The 21,559-nt window shown below is 60.3% G+C and overlaps 9 protein-coding genes across 9 annotated transcripts; 5 read left to right on the top strand and 4 right to left on the bottom strand.

Annotated features, from left to right (window-relative positions):
- Positions 1-33: 33 nt before the first annotated feature.
- Positions 34-1,296, top strand: IUM83_13016 (DnaJ subfamily C member 2 protein; the record flags this gene model as incomplete). Its single annotated transcript, XM_067937669.1, has 1 exon — positions 34-1,296. One exon carries the CDS (start codon positions 34-36, stop codon positions 1,294-1,296), a length of 1,263 nt encoding a protein of 420 aa, XP_067795678.1.
- A 250-nt stretch (positions 1,297-1,546) lies between these two features.
- IUM83_13015 (uncharacterized protein) lies at positions 1,547-3,262 on the top strand (the record flags this gene model as incomplete). Its single annotated transcript, XM_067937668.1, has 2 exons — positions 1,547-1,549; positions 1,619-3,262. The coding sequence occupies 2 exons, from the start codon at positions 1,547-1,549 to the stop codon at positions 3,260-3,262; spliced, it is 1,647 nt and encodes a 548-aa protein (XP_067795675.1).
- A 637-nt stretch (positions 3,263-3,899) lies between these two features.
- IUM83_13014 (heat shock transcription factor) lies at positions 3,900-5,118 on the bottom strand (the record flags this gene model as incomplete). The annotated part of the gene is made up of 2 exons (XM_067937667.1): positions 3,900-4,810; positions 4,899-5,118. The coding sequence occupies 2 exons, from the start codon at positions 5,116-5,118 to the stop codon at positions 3,900-3,902; spliced, it is 1,131 nt and encodes a 376-aa protein (XP_067795676.1).
- A 2,396-nt stretch (positions 5,119-7,514) lies between these two features.
- IUM83_13013 (Histone deacetylase) lies at positions 7,515-10,091 on the bottom strand (the record flags this gene model as incomplete). Its single annotated transcript, XM_067937666.1, has 1 exon — positions 7,515-10,091. One exon carries the CDS (start codon positions 10,089-10,091, stop codon positions 7,515-7,517), a length of 2,577 nt encoding a protein of 858 aa, XP_067795681.1.
- Positions 10,092-11,917: 1,826 nt separating this feature from the next.
- On the top strand, positions 11,918-13,712 carry IUM83_13012 (P-type ATPase (P-ATPase) Superfamily; the record flags this gene model as incomplete). The annotated part of the gene is made up of 2 exons (XM_067937665.1): positions 11,918-13,470; positions 13,706-13,712. The coding sequence occupies 2 exons, from the start codon at positions 11,918-11,920 to the stop codon at positions 13,710-13,712; spliced, it is 1,560 nt and encodes a 519-aa protein (XP_067795682.1).
- A 71-nt stretch (positions 13,713-13,783) lies between these two features.
- On the top strand, positions 13,784-16,069 carry IUM83_13011 (P-type ATPase (P-ATPase) Superfamily; the record flags this gene model as incomplete). Its single annotated transcript, XM_067937664.1, has 4 exons — positions 13,784-14,005; positions 14,138-14,394; positions 14,647-15,715; positions 15,791-16,069. 4 exons carry the CDS (start codon positions 13,784-13,786, stop codon positions 16,067-16,069), a joined length of 1,827 nt encoding a protein of 608 aa, XP_067795679.1.
- A 357-nt stretch (positions 16,070-16,426) lies between these two features.
- IUM83_13010 (uncharacterized protein) lies at positions 16,427-17,761 on the bottom strand (the record flags this gene model as incomplete). Its single annotated transcript, XM_067937663.1, has 1 exon — positions 16,427-17,761. The coding sequence occupies one exon, from the start codon at positions 17,759-17,761 to the stop codon at positions 16,427-16,429; it is 1,335 nt and encodes a 444-aa protein (XP_067795680.1).
- Positions 17,762-18,534: 773 nt separating this feature from the next.
- On the top strand, positions 18,535-19,689 carry IUM83_13009 (uncharacterized protein; the record flags this gene model as incomplete). The annotated part of the gene is made up of 1 exon (XM_067937662.1): positions 18,535-19,689. The coding sequence occupies one exon, from the start codon at positions 18,535-18,537 to the stop codon at positions 19,687-19,689; it is 1,155 nt and encodes a 384-aa protein (XP_067795796.1).
- A 277-nt stretch (positions 19,690-19,966) lies between these two features.
- IUM83_13008 (sugar phosphate permease) lies at positions 19,967-21,451 on the bottom strand (the record flags this gene model as incomplete). Its single annotated transcript, XM_067937661.1, has 1 exon — positions 19,967-21,451. One exon carries the CDS (start codon positions 21,449-21,451, stop codon positions 19,967-19,969), a length of 1,485 nt encoding a protein of 494 aa, XP_067795795.1.
- Positions 21,452-21,559: the final 108 nt, after the last annotated feature.

The following is a 21,559-nucleotide window of genomic DNA, read 5'->3' as shown; positions in this document are numbered from 1 at the left end:
AATAGAATCGATCCCCGCCGCAGCAGAGAGAGGATGTCTTCGCTGACGCTGTCGCTGCCGACGCCGCCCGCGGACTTCGCGGAGCCCAAGGCCGTGCTGGGCCTGGGCGGCTACTTCGCGCAGAAGCGCGTGGAGCCCGTGGGCCGCGCCTTCAACAAGCGCGCGCGCAACATGGCGCGCGGCCGCTCGGCCAGCTGCGAGGACGTGGACGACGCCACGAAGGCGCGCGACGCGCTGCGCAAGCAGGAGGAGTCGGTGCTGCGCAAGTACCGGCGCAGCATCCGCGGCAAGAACTTCCTGGATCTGACCATGTACCAGCAGCTGGGCCTGGCCGACATCGGCTTCGACGTGACGGACGAGCAGGTGAAGAAGGCCTACCACCGCGTGCTGATCGAGCACCACCCGGACAAGACGGGCAAGACGGAGAACGACCCGAACTACCTGGCCGTGCAGAAGGCCTTCGCCACGCTCATGGACCCGCAGAAGAAGCGCGCGTACGACTCGCAGTGCGACTTCGACGAGTGGATCCCCTCGGGCAGCGAGAAGATCAAGGAGAACGACCCGCAGGGCGAGGGCAAGAGCTTCTACGAGCTCTACGGACCCGTGTTCGTGGCCAACGCGCGCTTCAGCGAGAACAAGCCCGTGCCCGCGCTGGGCGGCGACGACCTGCCCATCGACGAGGTCTACGCCTTCTACGACTTCTGGAACAAGTTCGACTCGTGGCGCGACTTCACGCACGACTCGGAGCACGACGTGGACTCGGCCGAGCACCGCGACCACAAGCGCTGGATGGCCAAGAAGAACGAGGCCGCGGCCAAGAAGAAGAAGAAAAAAGAGTACGCCCGCCTGGCCAGCCTCGTGGACCGCGCGCTGGCCAACGACCCGCGCATCCGCCGCGTCAAGCAGGAGGAGAAGGACCGCAAGGCGCGCGCCAAGCGCGAGAAGGAGGAGGCTGCCCAGCGCCTCATCGACGAGGAGAACCGCAAGCAGGAGGAGGCCGAGCGCGCCGCCAAGGAGGCCGAGGAGAAGGAGAAGGAGGCCCGCAAGGACGCCAAGATGGCCAAGGACAAGCAGAAGAAGCTCTTCCGCAAGGTCAAGAAGGCCTTCCGCGAGATCATGACGGCCGCCGCCGAGCAGGAGCTCGAGGGCGCCATCGACGTCATCAAGACGGAGGACCTGTGCGACTCGCTCGAGATGGAGCAGCTGCAGGCGCTCGTGGCCGCCTGCGGCGGCTCCGCCGACAAGCTGGACGCCTCGGGCCTGGCCGCCGTCAACGACGCCCTGGCCAAGCTCTAAGCCGCCGGGCCGCGCGCTCGCTCCTACAGAGTGACAGCTTCATTAACATACAACAAGAGACGAAGTACCATTCCTAGCATCCCTTAATCGTCTCCATTAGCCTCGTCAACATGGCTACATGTTCAACTGCTTCAGCCAGTCAGCGACTGGTTAAAATTGATTTTATGGCTCAGCCATTGGCCGAAAGTCTGCCTGAGCGACTGGCCTTGACGAAACGCTGCGGCCATTTTGCTAATCATCCTCCGCCACCATGGCAAGTGCCTGCTGCTGCTACTGCTGTGTCTAAATGCCACGCCTCTGACGTCTCTCGCACGCCCTGCAGGTCCGCAAGAAACAGTTCATCAACAAGAAGACGGCGCAGCACTTCCACGTGGTGCACCGCAGCCAGCGCGACCCCAAGGCCAACGACCCGGAGGCCTCCAAGTACGTGCTGCTGTCCTCCAGCCAGCACGTGGAGCTGCGCTCGGACTCGGAGTCTGATGACGACGGGGACTATGAAGACTCGGACAGCGACGACGAGATGCCCGACCTCATCGACACGCCCGCGCCCAAGAAGAGCAGCGCGCCCAAGAAGACCAGCAGCAGCAAGAGCGCCTTCCCCGTGCGCAAGGTGCGCTTCGGAGGCGTGGAGGCCGAGGACCTCGTGGACGAGAACGGCCTGCCGCGCGACGGCTACGACTACTCGCAGCACATGAAGGAGATGGGGCAGGGCAAGTTCTACTCGGCCACGAGCCGCTTCGACGCCGGCGAGGAGGCCCGCGCGCTGTCCCGCAAGGTGGACCTGCCCGAGGACGCGCTGCCCAGCGCCGAGGAGCAGGACCGCCTGCTGGACGCCATCACGCTGACCACGGACGTCATGGACGACGACCTGCGCGAGGCGCTCGTGAACGACGAGGCCTTCGAGGAGCTGGACGACAACTTCGTGGTGCAGGCCGCCGAGGAGAACGCGGACGACGCGGCCGCCGACGACTTCGACTACGACGCGCACATCGCCAAGCTCATGGAGGCGGCCAGCGGCGTCACGCCGCTCTACCGCGGAAACATCACGGACAGCGAGGACGAGGAGTTTAGCGAGGATGAGGAGGAGTTCAGCGACGGAGAGGCCCAGCCCGAGGACGTCGAGACGCCCGACCGCGGCGAGGAGCAGCGCGTGCTGGACGAGCTCTTTGAGAAGACGCTGGCGGAGGAGTACGACGACGACCAGCTGGGCGAGCTGGAGGAGGACGACCCGGAGACGCGCGGCAAGGAGACGCTGGACGGCGAGCTGCTCGCGGCCGTGGTGGAGGACTACGCGTTCGTGCAGCAGGAGCTGGCCGACGCCGAGGGCAAGCTGGGCAACCCGCTTCGTGCGGGCAACCGCCTCAAGCAGGTGCTTGAGGAGTGCGAGGCTGAGCGCCACGCTTACGAGTACGATGAAAATGCTGAGACCGAAGACGAGGAGGAGCCGGAAGACTCTGTCGCGCGCGCTGAGCGCGAGGAGAAGGAGCTGCAGGAGCTTTTCGAGCGCAACCAGTATCTGCAGCGCGAGGAGCGTGAGCAATGGGACTGCGAGACCATCGTGAGCACGTACTCGACGCTGGACAACCACCCAACGGTGCTGCGAGAGGAGGGCCCGACGCGGCGCAAGAAGAAGAAACAGCCCGTGATCGCCAGCATCGCCGAGGGCGTGGACATCCGCAAGCAGAAGGTAACGCTGTCGCGCAAGACGGGCATGCCGCTGGGCGTGTTCGAGACGGAGGCGCCGGTCAAGAGCAAGCCGGCCAAGCACAAGGAGCAGCAGCCCGAGGCCAGTCGGAGGCAGAAGGGCGAGACCAAGGAGCAGAAGCGCACGCGCAAGGCCGCCGTCAAGATGGAGAAGATGGCGCGTCGCGCCGAGAAGAAGGAGACCAAGCTGGCGTTCAAGGAGGAGGAGGCGCGGCAGTCCACGCAGACCGTGGCTGGCCGTGTGTCCGTCTTCAAGTACTAACAAGCAGTAAGATAGCCAGCAAATGGAGGCAGCAATGAACCGATCATGAGGATGCACGCACGCGTGTGCTTGTTTGCGAGCGCCGCCTGGAGCGCTCAGGGCTTGTCTGCAGATGCAAATGAGCTGCACATCGTTTGGCCGTCTCTACATGTTGAGCCCGATGTTGCATGTACCTTCAACATGGGTTTGCCTATCCCGCGGCTCGACAACACTGCTTGCTTGCGCCGAGAATGGAGGCATCGATCATGACACCTTGGCAACATGATGGAAGCGGACCGGAGCAATGCTGGACGATCGACGCCATCGAGCACTATCAATCAGGGTTTTCATCGTGTTTCGTTTCATTCGCTCTGCTGCCTACTGTCCTACTTTACATACTGCTACGTTCCTATCCTCCTTAATTACTTACTGCTAACTTAATTCCTCTGCCTACCTACATCCTACGACACTCACTCGAGTCAGAATGGGAACGATGATGATAGAAAAATTGCGCCGGGGCCTCGGGGCCTGGGAGGGAGGGACTGGGCTGACTTCGTCGGACGGGGAGGGGGGGACAGACTCGGGCGGGGCAGCGTCGCTGGGGCATAAATAATCAGCGTCACGGGCTTCGTCTATCGGCACGCATCAACCATGCAGTCTAGAAGCACAGGTCCAGCCACGGCATCATGTCCTCCTCGTCGTTCAGCGGCGACAGCGGCACCTCCCACGCGCCCGGCTCCACGTTGGCGAGGTCCATGAGCACCTCGTTCTCGAAGCTGGCCGACTCGGCGTCGTCCTGGTTGGTCAGCACGGGCGACGTCTCCAGGCTCTGCGGGTCGTCGAACTTGAGACAGTCTCGTGAGACGATCGCGCACTTGTTGGGGTTGACGCCTCCGCACAGCCGGTCGTCGATCTGGCCCGGCGTGATGTTGCAGTCGTCCGTCAGAAAGTCCTGGATGTCGATGTCCAACGGCGCGGACAAGCCGCTCGTCGTCTTGGGCAGCGACAAGCTCGACTCCAGCATGTCGCCGTACAGCAGCTCGTTCCTCATGTTGAGCGCCGACGACAGCGGGTACGCGTGGTCCATGTCCTTCTTCATGAGGCCGTCGCTCAGGTACGAGCCGCCGAGGTCCACCGAGGGCGGGCAGGCCTGGATCATGGCAGGCTTGAGCGCGGGCGACATGTTGTCCAGCGCTACGGGCTTGGCCATGGGCGAGTAGCAGGCGGCGAGGCCCAGGGGCGTGGGCGTCATCGTGGGCGTCTGCGCGCCGCCCATGGGGGTCAGCGCCGCGTTCTGCTCGGGGGCCTTGCTGCTCGTGTTGGCCAGGGGGTCGAACCACGGGTCCTTGGCCTTGCCGGCGCCGCGGCGCTTGATGTGCACGAGCAGGTCGGGGCGGCCCTTGCGGAAGAACGAGTGCTGGTAGATCGTGAGCTGGCCCTCCTGCACGCGGTAGAAGCTGTAGAAGTTGAGCTGGCGGATGAGGCTCGAGAAGCGCCGGTGGCGGAAGTACTTGGGCAGGCAGTGCTCGGCCATCATCTTGGGGTCCACGATGCAGAACGCGCTGCCGCCTGCAGAGGGTACACAAGAGGGTAAGACAAGAGTGAGTCGCAATCCTTCGCTTCGCCCCCTTCAACCCAAAGGGACAAGACGACGCACCTCTGCACCACGAGACGATCGAGGACGGCTCCGTGTCCACCATGCGGTAGAGCTTGCTCACGAACGAGCCGGAGCTGCAGCACTCGCGCGGCACCGAGCACTTGTCGCCGAAGTGCTGCATGCTCTGCGCGCGCGGGCGGCGCGTGCCCGTGGGCGTGGCTGGCGCGATGGCGCCGCTGGTGCTGCTGCTGTTGCTGTTGTTGGACGTCGCGTCCTTCATGCTGTTGCTGTTGCTGTGTGTTGCTGTGTGTTGGGCGTCGGAGCGCCGCGCGGTCCTGGGCGGGGGAGGTGGTGGGTGCTCGCTCGCTGCTGCTGCTGCTGCTGTCGGACGGCAAGTGACCTGCGGCTGTCTTTTTGCTAACTGAGGCCGCAAAAATTCAGAGCAGCAGCCAGCTGGGCCCGTTCAGCCAATCGCGGAGCGCGGAGCCGGCCCCATCTTCAATGTCCGAAATCGTAGTAATGGGTTGCGGCTGTGTAATCGGGCTCCGAGTACTACGTTAGACAAAGTGAAAGTACTAACCCCTCAGTTGTCAATTGCGCAACTCGCGAAAAGCTTGTAAGAACGATCCTTCGACAAACTCAGCTACACTTTTATTAGTAAATCAACGGGACTAGTTTGCCGCCGCTTGAGAACTCATCCACCCAGCCATCTGTGGACATGTAGGCGGTGTTGAATGCGAGGAGCTCTGATGTAAATATTCCCCACGTGCTGTCGCTTTAACATATCTTTACGGTATACAATCGGACCTCGCCATGATCGCGTGTATCTCTAGGAACTGGCCGACAGCCGAGTGCACCCTTGTTGCTCATGCGGTATCTATTCAACTACGACTTATTGACCTCAAAACATTTAATAATAAGTTTTGGCCTTTTTCAAGAATGCAAATTGAGCATGGATCATTTCACTCTACGTAGTGCGTCCAAGAGTCCCCAAACCGTCCCCCAAACTTTTGTCAGTGATTTCGACGAGTACGTCGACCATCATCTTGTACATCTACCAATAGTACTTTGACAAATACATGTAATACAGTATCTAAGAACAGAATGCGGCGTAATTAGAAGAGTTTGTCAGCGGTCAAAACCAGCTGGGCTGGTTAGGCTTGAAGGCTCACTTCAACCGCCAGTTTAACAGGGTGTCGATGAGCAATAGTGTGTTAAACTAAAGTAGCGTGTTGAAGCAGCATGTTGAAGCTGACCGTCCTGATCGCGCCCGCGATTGCCCGTTTCGGCGGGACTGTGTCTTGCTGAGGGAGCTGCGATATTCTAGACGATCAGACTGGTGTAAGTGCGCAGCACACCAGTATTCCTTGCAAATACGGGGAGGGGGGGCAAGCGTAGCTGGCTCGACGGAAGTGCCTGGCTCATGTTGCGGCAGCGTCCGAACAGACAAGTGGAGCCAGCCCCCCCCCCAATTATCATCTTCAGAGTACTATCAAAGTATACTACGGTAGTATACTAATCGGACCCCGGGTGCGACATCTGCGACACTCATATCATAGGTCTGGCGCGCACGGATTGGCCCGAAACATGACCTAAATCTGGCCAATCACAGCGCGAGCTTCACTCGCGGCGCCCTTTCCCAGCTCCTTACTCAAACCCTGTCCAAACCAGCATTCAGCGCAAGCATGGCAGCCGGCTGCGCCATAGTCGGCTCAAGTCAATCAGATCTTCCGACCCCTATAGTGCAACTGTGCCCAAGATGGCTACACATCCCGTTTTGAGCAAGCCTTGCGCGCCCTGCGCTGCTCGCCGGGTCCAGCAGCGTCTGCACGCACGGCAGGTGAGCGGCAGCCGCGCAGATCGGCCTCTACATTTATCTCTCCGCGCTGGAGTGTGGTCCCGGGTCAACAGCAGCAGTGGGTATCGCATGTCATTCACCTTTTGACTGGGTCTCACTATGCTGGCGGTCGGAGGCGGTAAAGACACGGCGAGTGCTTGGGGGACGCGGGATGCGCTGGCAGTCTGTGACCACATTCGGTGGGCAGCCAATCAGCGGCAATATTCGCGGAGAGATCCGGTGGCGATAGTCGGAAAAGTGTAGGTACAAGATCCAACGTTGAAGCCGACGTGTCCCGCGTGCCAGGCAGACGGAGGCCTTCAGATCGCATTGCCTTGCCTTGCTGCTGCGGTGCCTCGGCGACGACGGCGCCAGCAGCTCTCCCTTGCGATGTTGTAGCGGCCCCACCAATAATTTCAGGAAAACGCCCGAGCGTTTCTGCCGCGCATGGGGTGACGACAAATTTCGCTGGTGCCACAAGTGTGAGCAATGCAGGCAAGCTACAAGGCAAGGTGCAGTTGTAGCCTGAAAAGCAAGCAGAGATGTTATGCTGGGAAAAAGCGAACATTTAACACGCGGTTTCCTGACGGTTTCTCAGCAGCTGGGCGTGCTCGCTTGTCATCGAAGTGCGGGTTTCAGGCGGTGGCAGCGGCAATGCCTTCGCACCGACATCTGCTGCTGCGGTGTCCTCGCCGTTCGCCATGCTTCACCCCGTCGGCCCGTAGTCATTTTCTCACCACTTCAACGACTTCCAAGCAAATCAATCTACCGGTAGCAAACTAGCAAAAAAGTATCTTTGGCGCCTCGTCTCACTAGTATCACTAACGTGATGCTGCTCGCTACTGGTGCTCGGCCAGTTCCTTGGCCAGCGCCACGTAGTCCACGTCCTTCCTGGCGCGCTTGCTCCTGGACCGCGCGAGGGGCTCCGCGTCCGCCTTGGCACGCTTCTTCGTCTGCAGTACCGTAACGGAGGGCGCTGCAGCTGGGGCGAGGTAGTTGGCTAGCAGCGCCTGCTCGTGCTTGGCCTCCTTGGCGATCTCCTCCTCGTCCCATGGCTCCTGCGCCGGGTTGATGAGCGCTCGCGTATGCGCCGCGACGCTGCGCGCAAAGGGCGAGACCATGCGGCCGTGGAAGTTGTAGCCGCCCTCCAGCACCGAGATCAGTCTGCCGTCGCAGCACGTGTTGGCGATCTGCTTCACGTGGCCCACGAGCCACTCGTAGTCCTGCTCGAGCAGCGACACGTAGCCCCAGTTCACGAGCTCCTTCTTGTGGGCATCGAAGCCCGCCGAGAGGAAGATCAGGTCCGGGTTGAACTCGCGCAACTTGGGCAGGATCCGGTCCCGGAAAGCACTTCGCCATTTCAGGCGCGAGGCGGAGGACCCCTCCCGGCAGAATTCCAGGCCTTCATCCCAAATGACAGGTGACTCCTTCACGCTGGAGACGCCCGATCCAGGATAGAACCAGCCCTGGGTTTCGCCCTTCGCCAGTTCCTCCTTGTTCTCGGGGTCTTTGTGCCCGTAGCCGTGTACTGAGCAAAAGAAAACGTTATCCGCGTCGTCGTCACTGCGCCAGGGCTTGTACTGATGCACAACCTGTTTACCCGTGCCGTAGGGCGTCTCGAAGGTGATCTCTTTGGTGGATGGCACGAGCTGTCGCACGATCTCCTCCGTGCCGTTGCCATGATGCACGTCAAAATCAAGGATAGCCACCTTGTTAATTCCGCGATGCTTTAGATGTGCTCGGGCATACGCTGCGCCGACAGCAACATTGTTGAATAGACAGAAGCCTAGGCTTCCCTCCGGGTCATTTTCACACACCACTTTGCCCACTGGTCCAGCGTGATGTCCAGGTGGTCGTACGATGCAGAATGCATTCCTGCACTTGCCGGCCACGACCTCGTCTACTGCCTTGCACACTGCTCCAGCAGCACGGGCGGCCGCATCATAGGAACGAAGCGACAACGCCGTATCCAAATCTAACGAGCATGTGGCATGACATTCCTCCGCATCGTCACCACCATCGTTAGGCGCAGATTTTGGTTGTCCCGGGAACTGATGATGCCTTGTGCCATCATTTTTCGATGCCACGGCCATCTTGCCCAGGACTGACGCAGCAAGAGGAGAGCACTTCTGGCGCAGCCGATCAACGTAGTGGAACTCGTGTACGCGTAAAATGTCGGCAATATCTGCGCGCTCGATCTCATGATCCCACTTCACATTCGGCCGCTGGAACTCGCGAGAGCGCAGGATGCCGAAAACCGGGTCCACCAAAGTGTCAATGCGCTCAGGGTTTTCTGGCGGAGGGTCTGGTCCACCCCGACGATGATATGCCATGGGCAAGTGCCGCCACACTTCCGGATGGAAAAAGAATCGCGTCTGGTCTCTTTGAGCTACATCCGCTTGGTGGTCGACCGCTTCTGCGACGCCCTTCCCTTCTTCTGCTGCTACCAAACGCGCTTCAAGCGCAGTGAAACCGCACCTGCGGGCCACTTGGGCTGCTGTGCACCCGTGTGTGTCCTTCAGCGCGAAGTTCGCCCCGACATTTCGAGGGGAATTGCGCAGGATCTCCACGCCATCGGCAAACTCTGCAAGGGCGGCAATGTGCGCCGGCGTCTGGTGCAGTGGCGTCACCGGGTTCACATCCACGCTGTAGTCGTTCACGAGCCTCCTCGCCGCACCTGCAGCCCGGTACTTCATGGCCTCGTGCAGCGGCCGGAAGCCCACCTTGTTGCCCTTCTCCAGCAGCGTCTCGAGTGGCAGCAGCTTCTTCTTCCTGCCCTCGTCCACCCCAGCACCCTCGTCCGCCTCCGCAGCCGCCAGCTGCTGCTTGTAGAACGCCGCCAGCACGTCCAGACACTTGACGAGGTCGTAGCGCGCGCACAGGTGGAAGACCGTGTTGCCCTCCTCGTCCCTCGCCGCCACCTTTTCGAACAGCAGCGCGCGCACGTCGTGGCCGTACAAGTCCCGGCCCACCTTCTCGGCGAACAGCTCGTCGACCAGCTCCTCGCTGAACGCGGCGTTGATGGCGCCCACGCGCAGCACCAGGTGCAGGAAGGGCGTGCCGAAGTCGCCGCCCTTGAGCCGCAGCATGGCGCTCGTGAGCGCCGGTGAGTAGCGCAGCAGGTGCCGCGCGCAGAGCGTCTGCTGGTGGATCACGGCCACGTGCAGCGGCAGGAAGCCCATGTCGTCTTTCTCCAGCAGATTCGTCTCGCTCGAGAGCACGCTCAGGCGCGGCGGCGGCTCCGCGCCCTCGGACGGCAGCGGCAGCAGCGCGCGCAGGCGGTCCACGCGGCCCTGCTCAGCCAGGTTGTGCAGCACGTACGCGTCCTCCTCCTCGTCGTAGTCGCCGTCCTCGTCCGCGGACGCCTTGCGCGCCGCGTAGGGCGCCGCAGCTTCGGCTTGGGCGTGCTCGGCCATTTGCTGGCAATGGGAAGGGAAAATGCGCCAATGAGCGGACAGGAGCAGGGCTCGCCGCCTTCAACGCCGCGGCTTTGAGAAGAGTGCGCGTTGACCGCGAGCGGAGCGGCGGGGGTGATGTCGTGGCGAGTATTGCAAGCGGGAGTGGCGGGCCTGGGTCATTCTGTTCAAGCCGGCTGAACGAGGATGTTCATCGCGTCACGGTTGAATCGATTTTGTGTGGACAAGAACTGTCTGCTAGCGATGCTGTACTTGCTTCTCAGCTTCGTGTTGTACGACTCAGCAAGAATGCACTGGTGTGAGCGTTGCTTTGAGCTAGCTGAAGATCCTTGGACATGGTCGGCGAGGTATCAATTCCATGCATTCACGCACTGACAAGCGATAGTTGGCAGGTTTTTGTTTATCAAGGAGCCCCTGTGGTTGAACATGACCAGCTGCAGCGATGTTCGTACAGCAACAACAGAAGTAGCACCGATACATGCATGTATTGTTGCGAGACCAGGTTACCGTGTTGCTTACCTGCTTTGCTTGTGAGCGTATGTAAAGTGCCCAGACAGATTGACCAAGCGCGAAGCTGGTTTGGCGTGCGCGCATGCAGTCACCACTGCTGCTAGCAGTAGCAGTCGTCTGCGCCAAGTTGTCCCGCTATGGTCATGATTGGCCGCGCACTTCATCTCACACTCGCAAGTCAAGCGAGGCGCTCGATGCTGCCGGATTGTTGAGCGAAGAAGTTCAACATCCAAACGTGTCGGGTATTAACTGTAAGGCGACGACACGGCACTTCGAAGCTATCGATTAATTCGCTCAGGACTCCTGAGTCAGGAGGCAATGACACCTTGCAACAATTTGATTGCCAACAGACGTCAACAATCTTTGGGCTACGATCAGCACGGCAAGCCACCCGTCCGCTGCGATCAGAGCAACACCTACTAAAAGATGAGAACGGCATAACTGTAGAATGAGTGATCGACGATCACTATCGCGGTACTGTATTAATACGCTGAAAACAAGTTACTCGCACAACCAGAGGAGAACTTGCTGGCATTAGACTCGCGCGCCTAAACTTTCTGGCGTGGTTCGTTGCTAATGCGTCCTGCCTACTTTGGCACTCGCAGCGCCTGTAGCATGACACCGCCAACTTTCGACGGCCCAGCAAGGCCCTGATTTTCGACTGCCATCGCGGTGATGGCATCGTGGCGGTCAACATGATCACGCTCGCCGCTGCAGCCGCGCCGCCGATTGGAATCATCGTCCAGTCAGCACATTCGACCATTATATGCGCCTGGTCCGCTGGATACTGGGCAAGCTGTCGCAAGGAGCGCGCTGCCGATCCTGATACACTGCGGCCGGCTTCAGCCCACCGCGCGCCACCTGCGCTCGAGAGCGGCAAAATGCAAAGTGTCCGCAGTCGCTCGGCGACGAGGCAAGCACCAGCTCGGCGAGTACGTGTGTACATGCACTGGCAAGCGCACCATGCGGGTTGAAGTGCCTGCCGTGCGCAACGTGACCGGGGCCGATTAACAAAACCTGTCCTCGGGCATGCCTTCGCCACTGCGCGAAAGCGGCCCGGTCCGATACGCCCGCTGTTTGGCGCGCGCACTGCCTAAACGCCTGGCGTGAGACAGTTTCGCGAGGAGAGCTTGGGAAAGGGTTCGGGCCCAGAATCCAGCTGGCGCCTGGGTGCCGGCACAGTGTACCGTCGCGAGCGGCACACGGTGCCGTTTGCGACGGCGCGACGGCGGTTCCGACATTTGGGCTCAGGAAGGCAGAGACAGCGGACGCCCAGCAGCGCCGCCACCCCGCCCTCCGCCGCGCCGTCCCCACCCATGGACGTGGGCGCGCCCTCGCACCAGGACGCGTACCACCAGCTGCAGACGTCTCGCGCGCAGCCGCCGCCCGCCAGCTCCGTGTCCGCCAGCGCCGGCTCCTTCCACACCGGCACGACGCTCGGCAGCGCCGCCAACACCGCGTCCGCCTCGGCGCCGCTCGACACGAGCTCGCGCCACGCCACCGCCGCCATGGCGCTGCGAGGCCCGCCCGACCCGGCCACGGCCAGCAAGCGCGACGACTCGGCCGACTTCCGCGTCGTGCCGCTGCCGGCCACGCGCAGGCAGCGCGGCCACCAGGCCGGCCCGGAGGCGCCGCCCGAGTTCTGCTCCAACGTGGTGATCACGTCCAAGTACACGACGTGGAACTTCCTGCCGCTCTTCATGCTCGAGAGCTTCCGCAAGCTGGCCAACGCCTACTTCCTGCTCGTGTCCATCCTGCAGTGCATCCGCAGCATCAGCAACACGAACGGCCTGCCCTCGAACCTGCCCGTGCTCGTCTTCATCCTGGCCGTGGACGGCGTGCTGGCCGTGATCGAGGACCGCCGCCGACACCTGGCCGACAAGGAGGCCAACTCGGCCCAGTGCCACGTGCTCAAGGAGACGTTCACGGGCACCGCCGACGCGCTCAACCGCGCCGGCGGCGTGGACGACCCGGACATCGCGCTCATGCACTGGGCCGCGCTCACCGTCGGCTCCGTGGTCAAGCTGCACAACCGAGAGACGGCCCCCGCCGACCTGCTCATCCTGGCCGTGGCCGAGCCCAACCCGAGCGAGCCCGCCGGCATCTGCTACGTCGAGACCAAGAGTCTGGACGGCGAGACCAACCTCAAGCTGCGCCACGCCTGCGACGCCACGCTGCACGTGCGCACCGCGGCGCAAGTGGCGGCGCTCGGCGGCCAGCTGCGCTGCGAGAACCCCAACAAGGCCATCGGCCGCTTTGACGGCACGCTGTCCGTCACGGAAGGCACCAAGGCTGCCGACTCGCACCCGCAGCCCATTGCGATCAAGAACGTGCTGCTGCGTGGCTGTCAGCTGCGCAACACGGACTGGATCTACGGCCTCGTGGTGAACACCGGCCCGGACACGAAGATCATGCAGAGTGCCACGGCCACGCGGCCCAAGTGGAGCTCCATCAACGAGACCGTAAACAAGATGATCATCTGGCTGTTCCTGCTGCTGTGCTTCCTGTGCATCATCGCCACGACCGTGCAGGTCATCTGGATCAACAGCAATATCGACGGTAGCTGGTACTTGATCTGGTCGCCCAGCATGACGAGCCAGTGGTTCATTGGTTTCGGCTACTACTTCCTGCTCATGTACCAGATGATCCCTGTGTCGCTGTACGTGACCATTTCGATGGTGATGTTTGTCCAGGCCATTTTCATGACCTGGGATCTCGACATGTACTACGAGGAGGCAGACGTGCGTATGATTGTTCGTTCCATGGGACTCAACGAGGAATTGGGCCAGATTTCGTACGTGTTTAGCGACAAGACGGGCACGCTCACGTGCAATGTCATGGAGTTCCGCAAGTGCTCCATCAACGGCGTGTCGTATGGCACAGGTATGACGGAGATCGGCCGCGCCGCGCTGCGCCGTAAGGGTGTGGTAGTGCCAGCAGAGACAGAACCGGACCCGGCTTCGCGCCGCGCCAAGGTCCCGTACGTCAACTTTGAGGACCCGCGGCTGTTTCACGTGCTGGAAAGGCCTATCACTGACGACACGCCAAACCGTGAAGCCGAATTTTTCCTACACCTGAGTCTATGCCAGACTGTTATCCCGGAGACTGTAGAGGGCAGCTCTGAAGTCCGTTTCTCGGCCTCGTCGCCTGATGAACAAGCGCTGGTGTCGGGAGCTAAGTTCATGGGCTTCAGTTTCGAATCTCGCGGTCTGGGCATTGCTCGTGTTCGCGTGAAGCGTCCGGAATTGATTCGCCGCTACGCGAACGGTGCTACAGGCTCCAATGTACTTCTAGAGTTCAAGATTCTGGATGTGTTGGAGTTTACGAGTGACCGTAAGCGTATGTCAGTCGTGGTGCAGTACCCCAATGGAGAGTACTGGGTGCTCACCAAGGGTGCTGACAATGTAATCTATCCCATGCTGGCAAAGGAGAAGAGTGATCCCGACATGATGAAAGATACCATGCGTCACCTGGAGACGTTCGGTGACGATGGTCTGCGTACACTCACGATCGCTCAAAGGCGTGTGGATGAAAAGGAGTACCTCAACTGGAGTGCACGCTTTAAGGAAGCCAACTCATCATTGGAAGAGATTGACAAGCGCAAGAATGGTTCGCCTAACGAGATCGACAAGCTAATGACGGAGATTGAACATGATCTGGAATTGCTAGGCGCAACGGCTATCGAGGACAAACTGCAGAACAATGTGCCTAGCTGCATTGCTAACCTCATGCGTGCTGGCATGCGCGTTTGGATGCTTACTGGTGACAAACAGGAGACTGCCATCAACATCTCGTACGCTTGTCAACTCATGGATAATGACATGCAGCAGTTTGTCTTCAACTGCGATCTGTATCCGACGAAGGATGCTATCCTTTCGCACCTGACAGAAGCGAACTCGCAGGTTCAGCGGGGCGGTGGCCGCCACGCTGTGGTGATCGACGGTGAGTGTTTGGAATTGACACTTGCAGATGAGCAGTGCCAGCGTGAATTCTTGTCGTTGGCGATGGCCTGTGATGCAGTGGTATGCTGCCGTGTGTCACCCAGCCAGAAGGCTGAGGTGGTGACTTTGGTTCGCACTGCCAATAAGAAGGTACGGACGCTGGCGATTGGTGACGGCGCAAACGATGTGGCCATGATCCAGCGTGCACACGTTGGTGTTGGTATCTCGGGACAGGAAGGTATGCAGGCTGTGAACTCAAGCGACTACGCTATCGGCCAGTTCTACTTCTTGGAGAAGCTTCTCTTGCACCATGGTCGCTTGAATTACAAGCGCATGTCGATTCTTGCGGGCTACATGTTCTACAAGAATATTGTGATGGTACTGGCACAGTACTTTTACATGTTCTGCACGGGCTCATCTGGTCAGAAGTTCTACGGTGAATTGGGTTTCCAGCTGTACAACATTTGCTACACGTCGCTGCCCATCATTGTCCTCGGTGTTTTTGACTACGACGTGCCTTTCGAACTGAGCAGGCACTTCCCCGAACTGTACCTGGTTGGCCCGCGCATGGAACTGTTCAACAACTACACCTTCTTTAAATGGATCTGCAGTGCCGTGTACGAGTCGGCGGTCATCTTCGTGTTCGTGGTCTACGCATTCAACGAGAACTTCTCCAACGCTGGCAGTGCACCAATGGTGCAGTACGGATTATTAGCATTCACGATGGTAGTGTTGGTTGCGAACATCAAGCTATGCTTGCTGCAGATGTCCTGGAGCGTTTACGGCGCCGCGTGTTGGTTCATTGGTGTTATTGCATATCTGCCGATCACACCCATCATTTCAAGCTACTGGGTTTCCATGTTCTCAACGGAGTACGGCAGTTTCCAGAACACGCTAGGACAGGAAACGTATTGGTTGGTGATTCCGGTTTGCCTGGCCGTCTCGCTGCTTCGCCACTTTACGTGGACGGCTATCTGCCGCCGGTTCTATCCACTGCCGTGGCAGATTGTTCAGGAGCAATATGTGCTTCACAAGGGCAAGAACCCGTATGGCCAACGCGCAACGTCTCGCATCGATATCGAAGCTGGCGGTATTCCTGTTGTCAACGGCATGGCACAGGACGATGAAACCGCGTACGTTGGTTCGTCGTCTCCAAGTCGCACCTACCATGCGGTTAGTATTGCTTTTTCCAGCCATTTCGCCCACGTAAACATGAGGTCTGACATTCTTCCTCTGATATCTTAACAGCAACACTCGAGCGAGTATGCGCAGGCGCAAGCTCAGCTCGCTGGCAAGACGCGGGGTTCAGGCAGCGGATTCGCGTTCAGCTACGACCCACAAACTTCTCTGGCCGAGTCTTACATGTCAACACACGACGTTCGTCAATCAGCTTCAGCTATGCACGAGGCAGAACACCGTGGCAGGAGGTCTCGCGAAGACTCTCGGGCGTCCGACTACGAGTCGTCTCGCTCGGCAGCTGTCGTGGACTCCACAAAGGGCTCCTCGTCCACTGGGCTGTTCGTCTAGCTGCTGCAGCTAGGAGGTTTAGTTACACTATCATCACCGACGTGCGTACGCTACACACAGAGCTCCACGACACCAAGACCAAGCAAGCCCAGGGTGGCGTCGAAGACACTGTTTCGTGGTGTGCTCGCTCGCCATCTCCTTCCGATTGTCGTGCGTGCTTGGAATTTTACATTTGCTTTTGCGTGTTAAAGCAGCCTCAGGATTGGGATCATAAGAAAGTTGAAGAGCCGATTAGAGAAGCAAGCGGCCTGCGCTGTGGACGGCAGGGCATGTACATATCAACAGCAGCTAGCAAGTCTAATGATCAACATCACAAGGTCTCATCTCTGCAATTTTTTTTAAGTCTATCTACACCCGCTACCACAGCGCCACCAAGGCAGCACCAAGCAACAGCGCGGCTGTATTTGCTGCAAACCTGTGCGAGGTAGCAGCGTTAGACTGGGCGGTCACGTTCGGCGGCACCGTTTTGAGCGAGTTAATGGCGGAAGTTCCACCTCCGCCCGATTCGGACCCGGCTTGGCTGGCATGAGGGGGCTCGTAGTTCCAGTCCACGAGCGACGCTGGCCGCGAGAAACTGCAGCCGTCGGCATACCTCATGGGCACGTGGAGGCACGAGGCGGAGAAGGAGGAGTTCATAACGTCCACGACAGAGCTCGGCAGGAAGTCTTTGACCAGCGGGAACACGTCGGCACCGCTGACGCACTTGCCAGCTCCGAAGAGAGACTGAAGGTCGACCCCGTACGACTCGGAGCTGTTGTCAGCGAGCGGCAAGCCATGGACCCACGTAGCAATGCGGTCCAGCGCCACCACGCAGCCACTAGTCGTGTATTGGCCGCTCGGCACCGCTGCCACTGCGTTGCCATCCGAGTCGTTGTAGGCCTGTCCCTCGGCCTTGAGGCAGGCCTGGTCGGTAGGCACTCGCAGGTCCGCCAGCAGCGCCGCTGCGTGGTCTGCAGCTGTGGTGTTGGCCAGCTCGCCTGAGCTCCGTAGGAACGTGTAGCCGCAGCGCTGCGAGTTGGTGCCGTTGAACGCCGGCGTCTGCGTGGCGCAAAACACGTCGCCAAGGAGCTGAGCCATCTTGGAGTACTGGCCCGTGATGGTGTAGTCGAACAGCGCTGGGCTCTGAGACTCCCACGCCGCGCAGCAGCCGCCCGCGGACGTGGAGCGCAGCGTGGCCAGCGACGGCAGTAGCTGCGACCGCAGACATGGCACCAAGCCGTCCACGTACAGCGAGCAGATCTGCTCCACTTCCCCCTCATCTACGAGCCCGAGGCCCTCGATGAAGGCGTCGAGAGCGCCGTCTCCACCGTCGTCACTGCTGCTGCTGCTGCTCAGCGACTCGGACAGGTTGCCGATAGCGGACTGCACCAGCGGCATGTTGAGCATCTCGAGCGCGTTCGAGCACGTGTCGACGGTGATGCTGGAGATCAGCACTTGGCCCAACGCCGTGCCGTTCATGTTGGCCAGGCACGAGCTGCCGGCGTCCGAGATGAGGAACTTGCTGGCCGGCGAGCGGCCCAGCAGCCCCACGAAAAGGTCGGCGAATTGGCTGCCGATGACGGCGCGCAGAGGCTCCAGCACGGGCGGCGCGCTGTCCGAGAGCGAGGCGGAGCAGGCCGACACGAGGCTGGTGTTCGCCGCGACGCCGCTGGGCAGCAGCAGAGCTGCCGACAGCAGCGGTAACGTCCGCATGGCTCGGATCGAAGGGGCAGTACGTCCGTCGACCACAGCAGGCGAGTGACTAGCGAGTCAAGCTTGACACAACTGGTGTGTGTCACACAAGAGTTCAGCACGAAGAGTCGGAGAATCACCGTAACATATATATCCTGAGACACATATTTAAGCGAAGTATAAATGGTAGGTAATGATTGTCACTCTGTACAGCTTCAACTTCGCAACACCCAGCTGTCGGATGGTTTTTAGGCCAAAGTGCTGTCATCCCCGCTAGGTAATTTAACAAGTAACCCAGCTACAGGCTTCCGACTCGACTCTCGTCTGCGGGTGGCGACGGTATCCCGATGGCTGCAGCCCGAGCACTTCAGTCTCTCAGGAGCGACCCAAACACCAAGCACACATTCTCTAACTCGCTCGCTGCTCAATGGCACCAGAACACTCCTTACACTCGAGCGAGCAGTATCGTACAAACAGTGCATATAATAGTACTAGCCAACAACAATACTCGCTAGCGTCAGATCACTTGGTACTCGCTCACTTCCACTTATGTACGATGCTTCGACGTTGAAGTCGCAAAACCAAAGGACAAGCCGTTGCTGCGGCGAGCAAAGTTCCTCATTGATTGATGGAGAGCTGCGGACTGACTGACTGATGGTTTTGTACTCGCCCCGAGGACTTTGCCATGGCACGCCGTTCGGCTCCCGGGCAGCGAAACATCCGCGCGCGGCCATTTCGGAATCGCGAGCGCTCTCCATCAATCCCCGCAGACAGCCAGAGACCAGCTTGGACTCATGCAGGAGGGTCAGCTGCCGTCAGTCTCCTCCCCTCGCCCACCGCCAAGTGAGGTGCGCAACCTGGGCGAAGGCTTCTACGTGCAAGCCTGCTTCCCGGGCGCCGACTCGAGTCCGCCCTCTCCAAGTCAGGTCACTATTGTAGGGGAGCCCTTTGTTCTGCTGGGCGCCGTGGATGCAATCGACTCCGAGGACTCCGAGGACGATGAAGAGCTCCTGGAAGCGGTAGTCGGAGCTCCTGTGGGCTCAGCTCTGATCTCGGTTCGCGACGGTGATGACGAGCTCGTTACGGTCGCTGACCGTCGGGGCGCTGCGTCGCCATCCACTCTGATGGACGCAGTGGACGCAATGGACTCGGACGACGAGGAGCTACAGGGTGATCGACACCGGACAACGACGACGACCATTTCGGGGGCAGCGCTGGATTTGTGTCCGGCCGTCGATCTGACGAACTTGGCCGACACGGACTCCTCTTCTTCGTCTTCGGAGGAGGAGGACTTTAACGACAGCGACAACGACGTGGACTTTGAAGACGGCCAAAAAGATGATTCACACGACGAGCTGGCTGACAAGCGTGGTGGTGTTCGCCTGTCGTCATGGGAGTCTGACTATTTGTCCGTGAACCAGGTGGACGCCATCATCCGCTCGGATATGGCGAAGATCGAAGCCAAGAAACCGTGGCGCTTTGTGTTCCGCTGCCTGGAGATGCCCTTCGAGTTCGCGTGGGAGGACGACCCGTTCGACGTCTTCTTCATGCGCTGGGACGATTTCTGGCGCATTCACGGGCGAGCAGTGTGGGAACGCGATTTCTGGCAGCCCCTGCTCCCCGGCTCGACCGAGTATCATCGCCGAAAGGGGCGCCAGTTTCGGGCCATGCGCGATTTCCGTGAGCTGGCGACGGACCTGGAAAAGCGCCTCGGGAAGCAGTTCCGCCCTTCGCTCTGCAAGAGGCCGCACGAAGGCTGGTGGTATCGCATCGAGCCGATTGCGCTTCGCCGGTTGTTCCTCAAGGGCCGGAACCACTATGAGAAGTATTTGGCGACCCGGGTGAAGTATCGGTGGCCTCGTGGCAGGAAGTTCCTGATGGAACGAGGGCTCAAGCCTATGTGGTGGCTCCCAGACTCCAGTCCGTCTGCAACAGGCAACGGCTTGTAAGCTGCGGATGGATAATTGCCGGCGAGATAGTTGGCCGAGATCGCGTGTCTGCGAGAAAGGATACTACGTAGTAAGTTATGGTCGAAAGTAGCAAAGCATTCCCAAAAGTATACCTGTGTGCGATTCCTTCAACTACTGCGTTAAGAGCTCTTTACTGCAGCATACTACAGACGAAGACGAATGCCGTCGAATTGATAAAACGAGTTGCGTGTTTGACACTAGCTTAAGACTTAATAATGCAGACACACCACCAAAGCGGTCGGAAAGGGACGCCCCCCTAGTTGGGCGTTTGCACGGCCTCGAACGCGAGGGCCTTTTCAGCGCGTTCGTCGTCGTCATACACCTCGACGTTCTTGCCGCGGGGCTCGTAGCCGAAGAACAGCACGATGGCCGAGATGACCATGAGCAGTCCGCCGAAGACCCACATGATGGCCTCGAGCGACACGTTCCAGTCGCCGAACATGGAGGCACACAGGTACGGGCCGCTGAAGGAGCCGATGCGGCTGAAGCCCGACGGGTAGGCGGCGCCCATGCCGCGGATGGCCGTCGGGTAGTTCTCCGGGGTGTACGCGTACACGCAGCCCCAGGCCCCCAGCATGAAGAAGGACGTGAACGAGCCGGTCACCATGACGGGCACCTTGGAGGCGTCCACGTAGCCCATGGCGATGGCGGACGCGAACGCGCCGGCCAGGAAGATCACGAGCGTCTGCTTGCGGCCGATGACCTCGACGAGCCCCGCGGCGGCGAAGTAGCCCGGCAGCTGGAAGGCCGTGATGATGAGGATGGTCTCCCACTGGCCGTTCATGTTGTAGCCCTTGAGCGCGATCAAGTTGGGCAGATAGATGAAGATGGCGTAGTAGGACATGGAGATGCCGAACCAGAGCGTCCACAGCACGGTGGTGCGCACGCGGAACTGGCGCTGGAAGAGCACGCCGATGCGCTTGAGGTGCGACTCTGGCAGCTGGGGCGCGGCGGCCGGCAGCGGCTCGGCGCTCTCCAGCTCGGATTTGGGGTCGTACGGGTCCAGGCCGTGGGCGCGCTCGATGGACTCGACGATGGCAACCGCCTCGTCGTAGCGGCCGACGCTGGCCAGCCACTTGGGCGACTCCGGGATGTACATGCGGATGATCATGGCGTAGACCACGGGCGCACAGCAGATGAAGAAGGTCTCACGCCAGCCGATGCGCGGTGCAGCGCCGAAGGCCATGATGACGGCCATCATGCAGCCGATGGCCCAGAAGGACTCGAGCAGCACGATGATCTTGCCGCGTGTCTTCTTGGGGGACAGCTCCTGCACGAGCGTGGAGGCGACGGGCAGCTCGCCGCCGAGGCCGATGCCCGAGATGATTCGTGCGCAGGTGATGGAGGTGACGTCCCAGCTGGCTGCGCAGAGCGCGAGCCCGACGAGGAAGATGACGAGCGTGACCATGAACATGGGGCGGCGGCCGTACTTATCGGCCAGCGAGCCGAAGGGGAAGGAGCCGATGAAGGAGCCGACGAAGACGGCGCCTCCAAGGAACGAGGCCTGGCGAGAGCTCTGCGGGATGTCCTCGCGGATGAGCGCGGCGCAGTACGTGAAGATGAAGGTCTCCATCGAGTCCATGGCCCAGCCGAAGCCCGTGAGCAGGATGAGCTTGATGTAGTACCACGAGAGCCCCATGACGACGCCGGCGTCGCGCTCGCCGATGGCGTCGATGCGCCGCGTGATGCGCTGCACGGCCTCCACATTGTCGGCGGGGGTAGCGGCGGTGACGGCGGTCATGATGCTTGGCTTGACTCGGTTGCCCTTGACTCGGTTGCCTTGACCTTGCAAAAAGTGTAGGTTCTTGTGCCAACACCTGATGGCGATACCAGACGAAGGCAACTTCTG

Source organism: Phytophthora cinnamomi (genome assembly GCF_018691715.1).
Source record: "Phytophthora cinnamomi strain GKB4 chromosome Unknown Contig19, whole genome shotgun sequence".
NCBI lineage: Eukaryota > Oomycota > Peronosporomycetes > Peronosporales > Peronosporaceae > Phytophthora > Phytophthora cinnamomi.
This window is presented reverse-complemented; position numbering and strand designations above follow the sequence as displayed.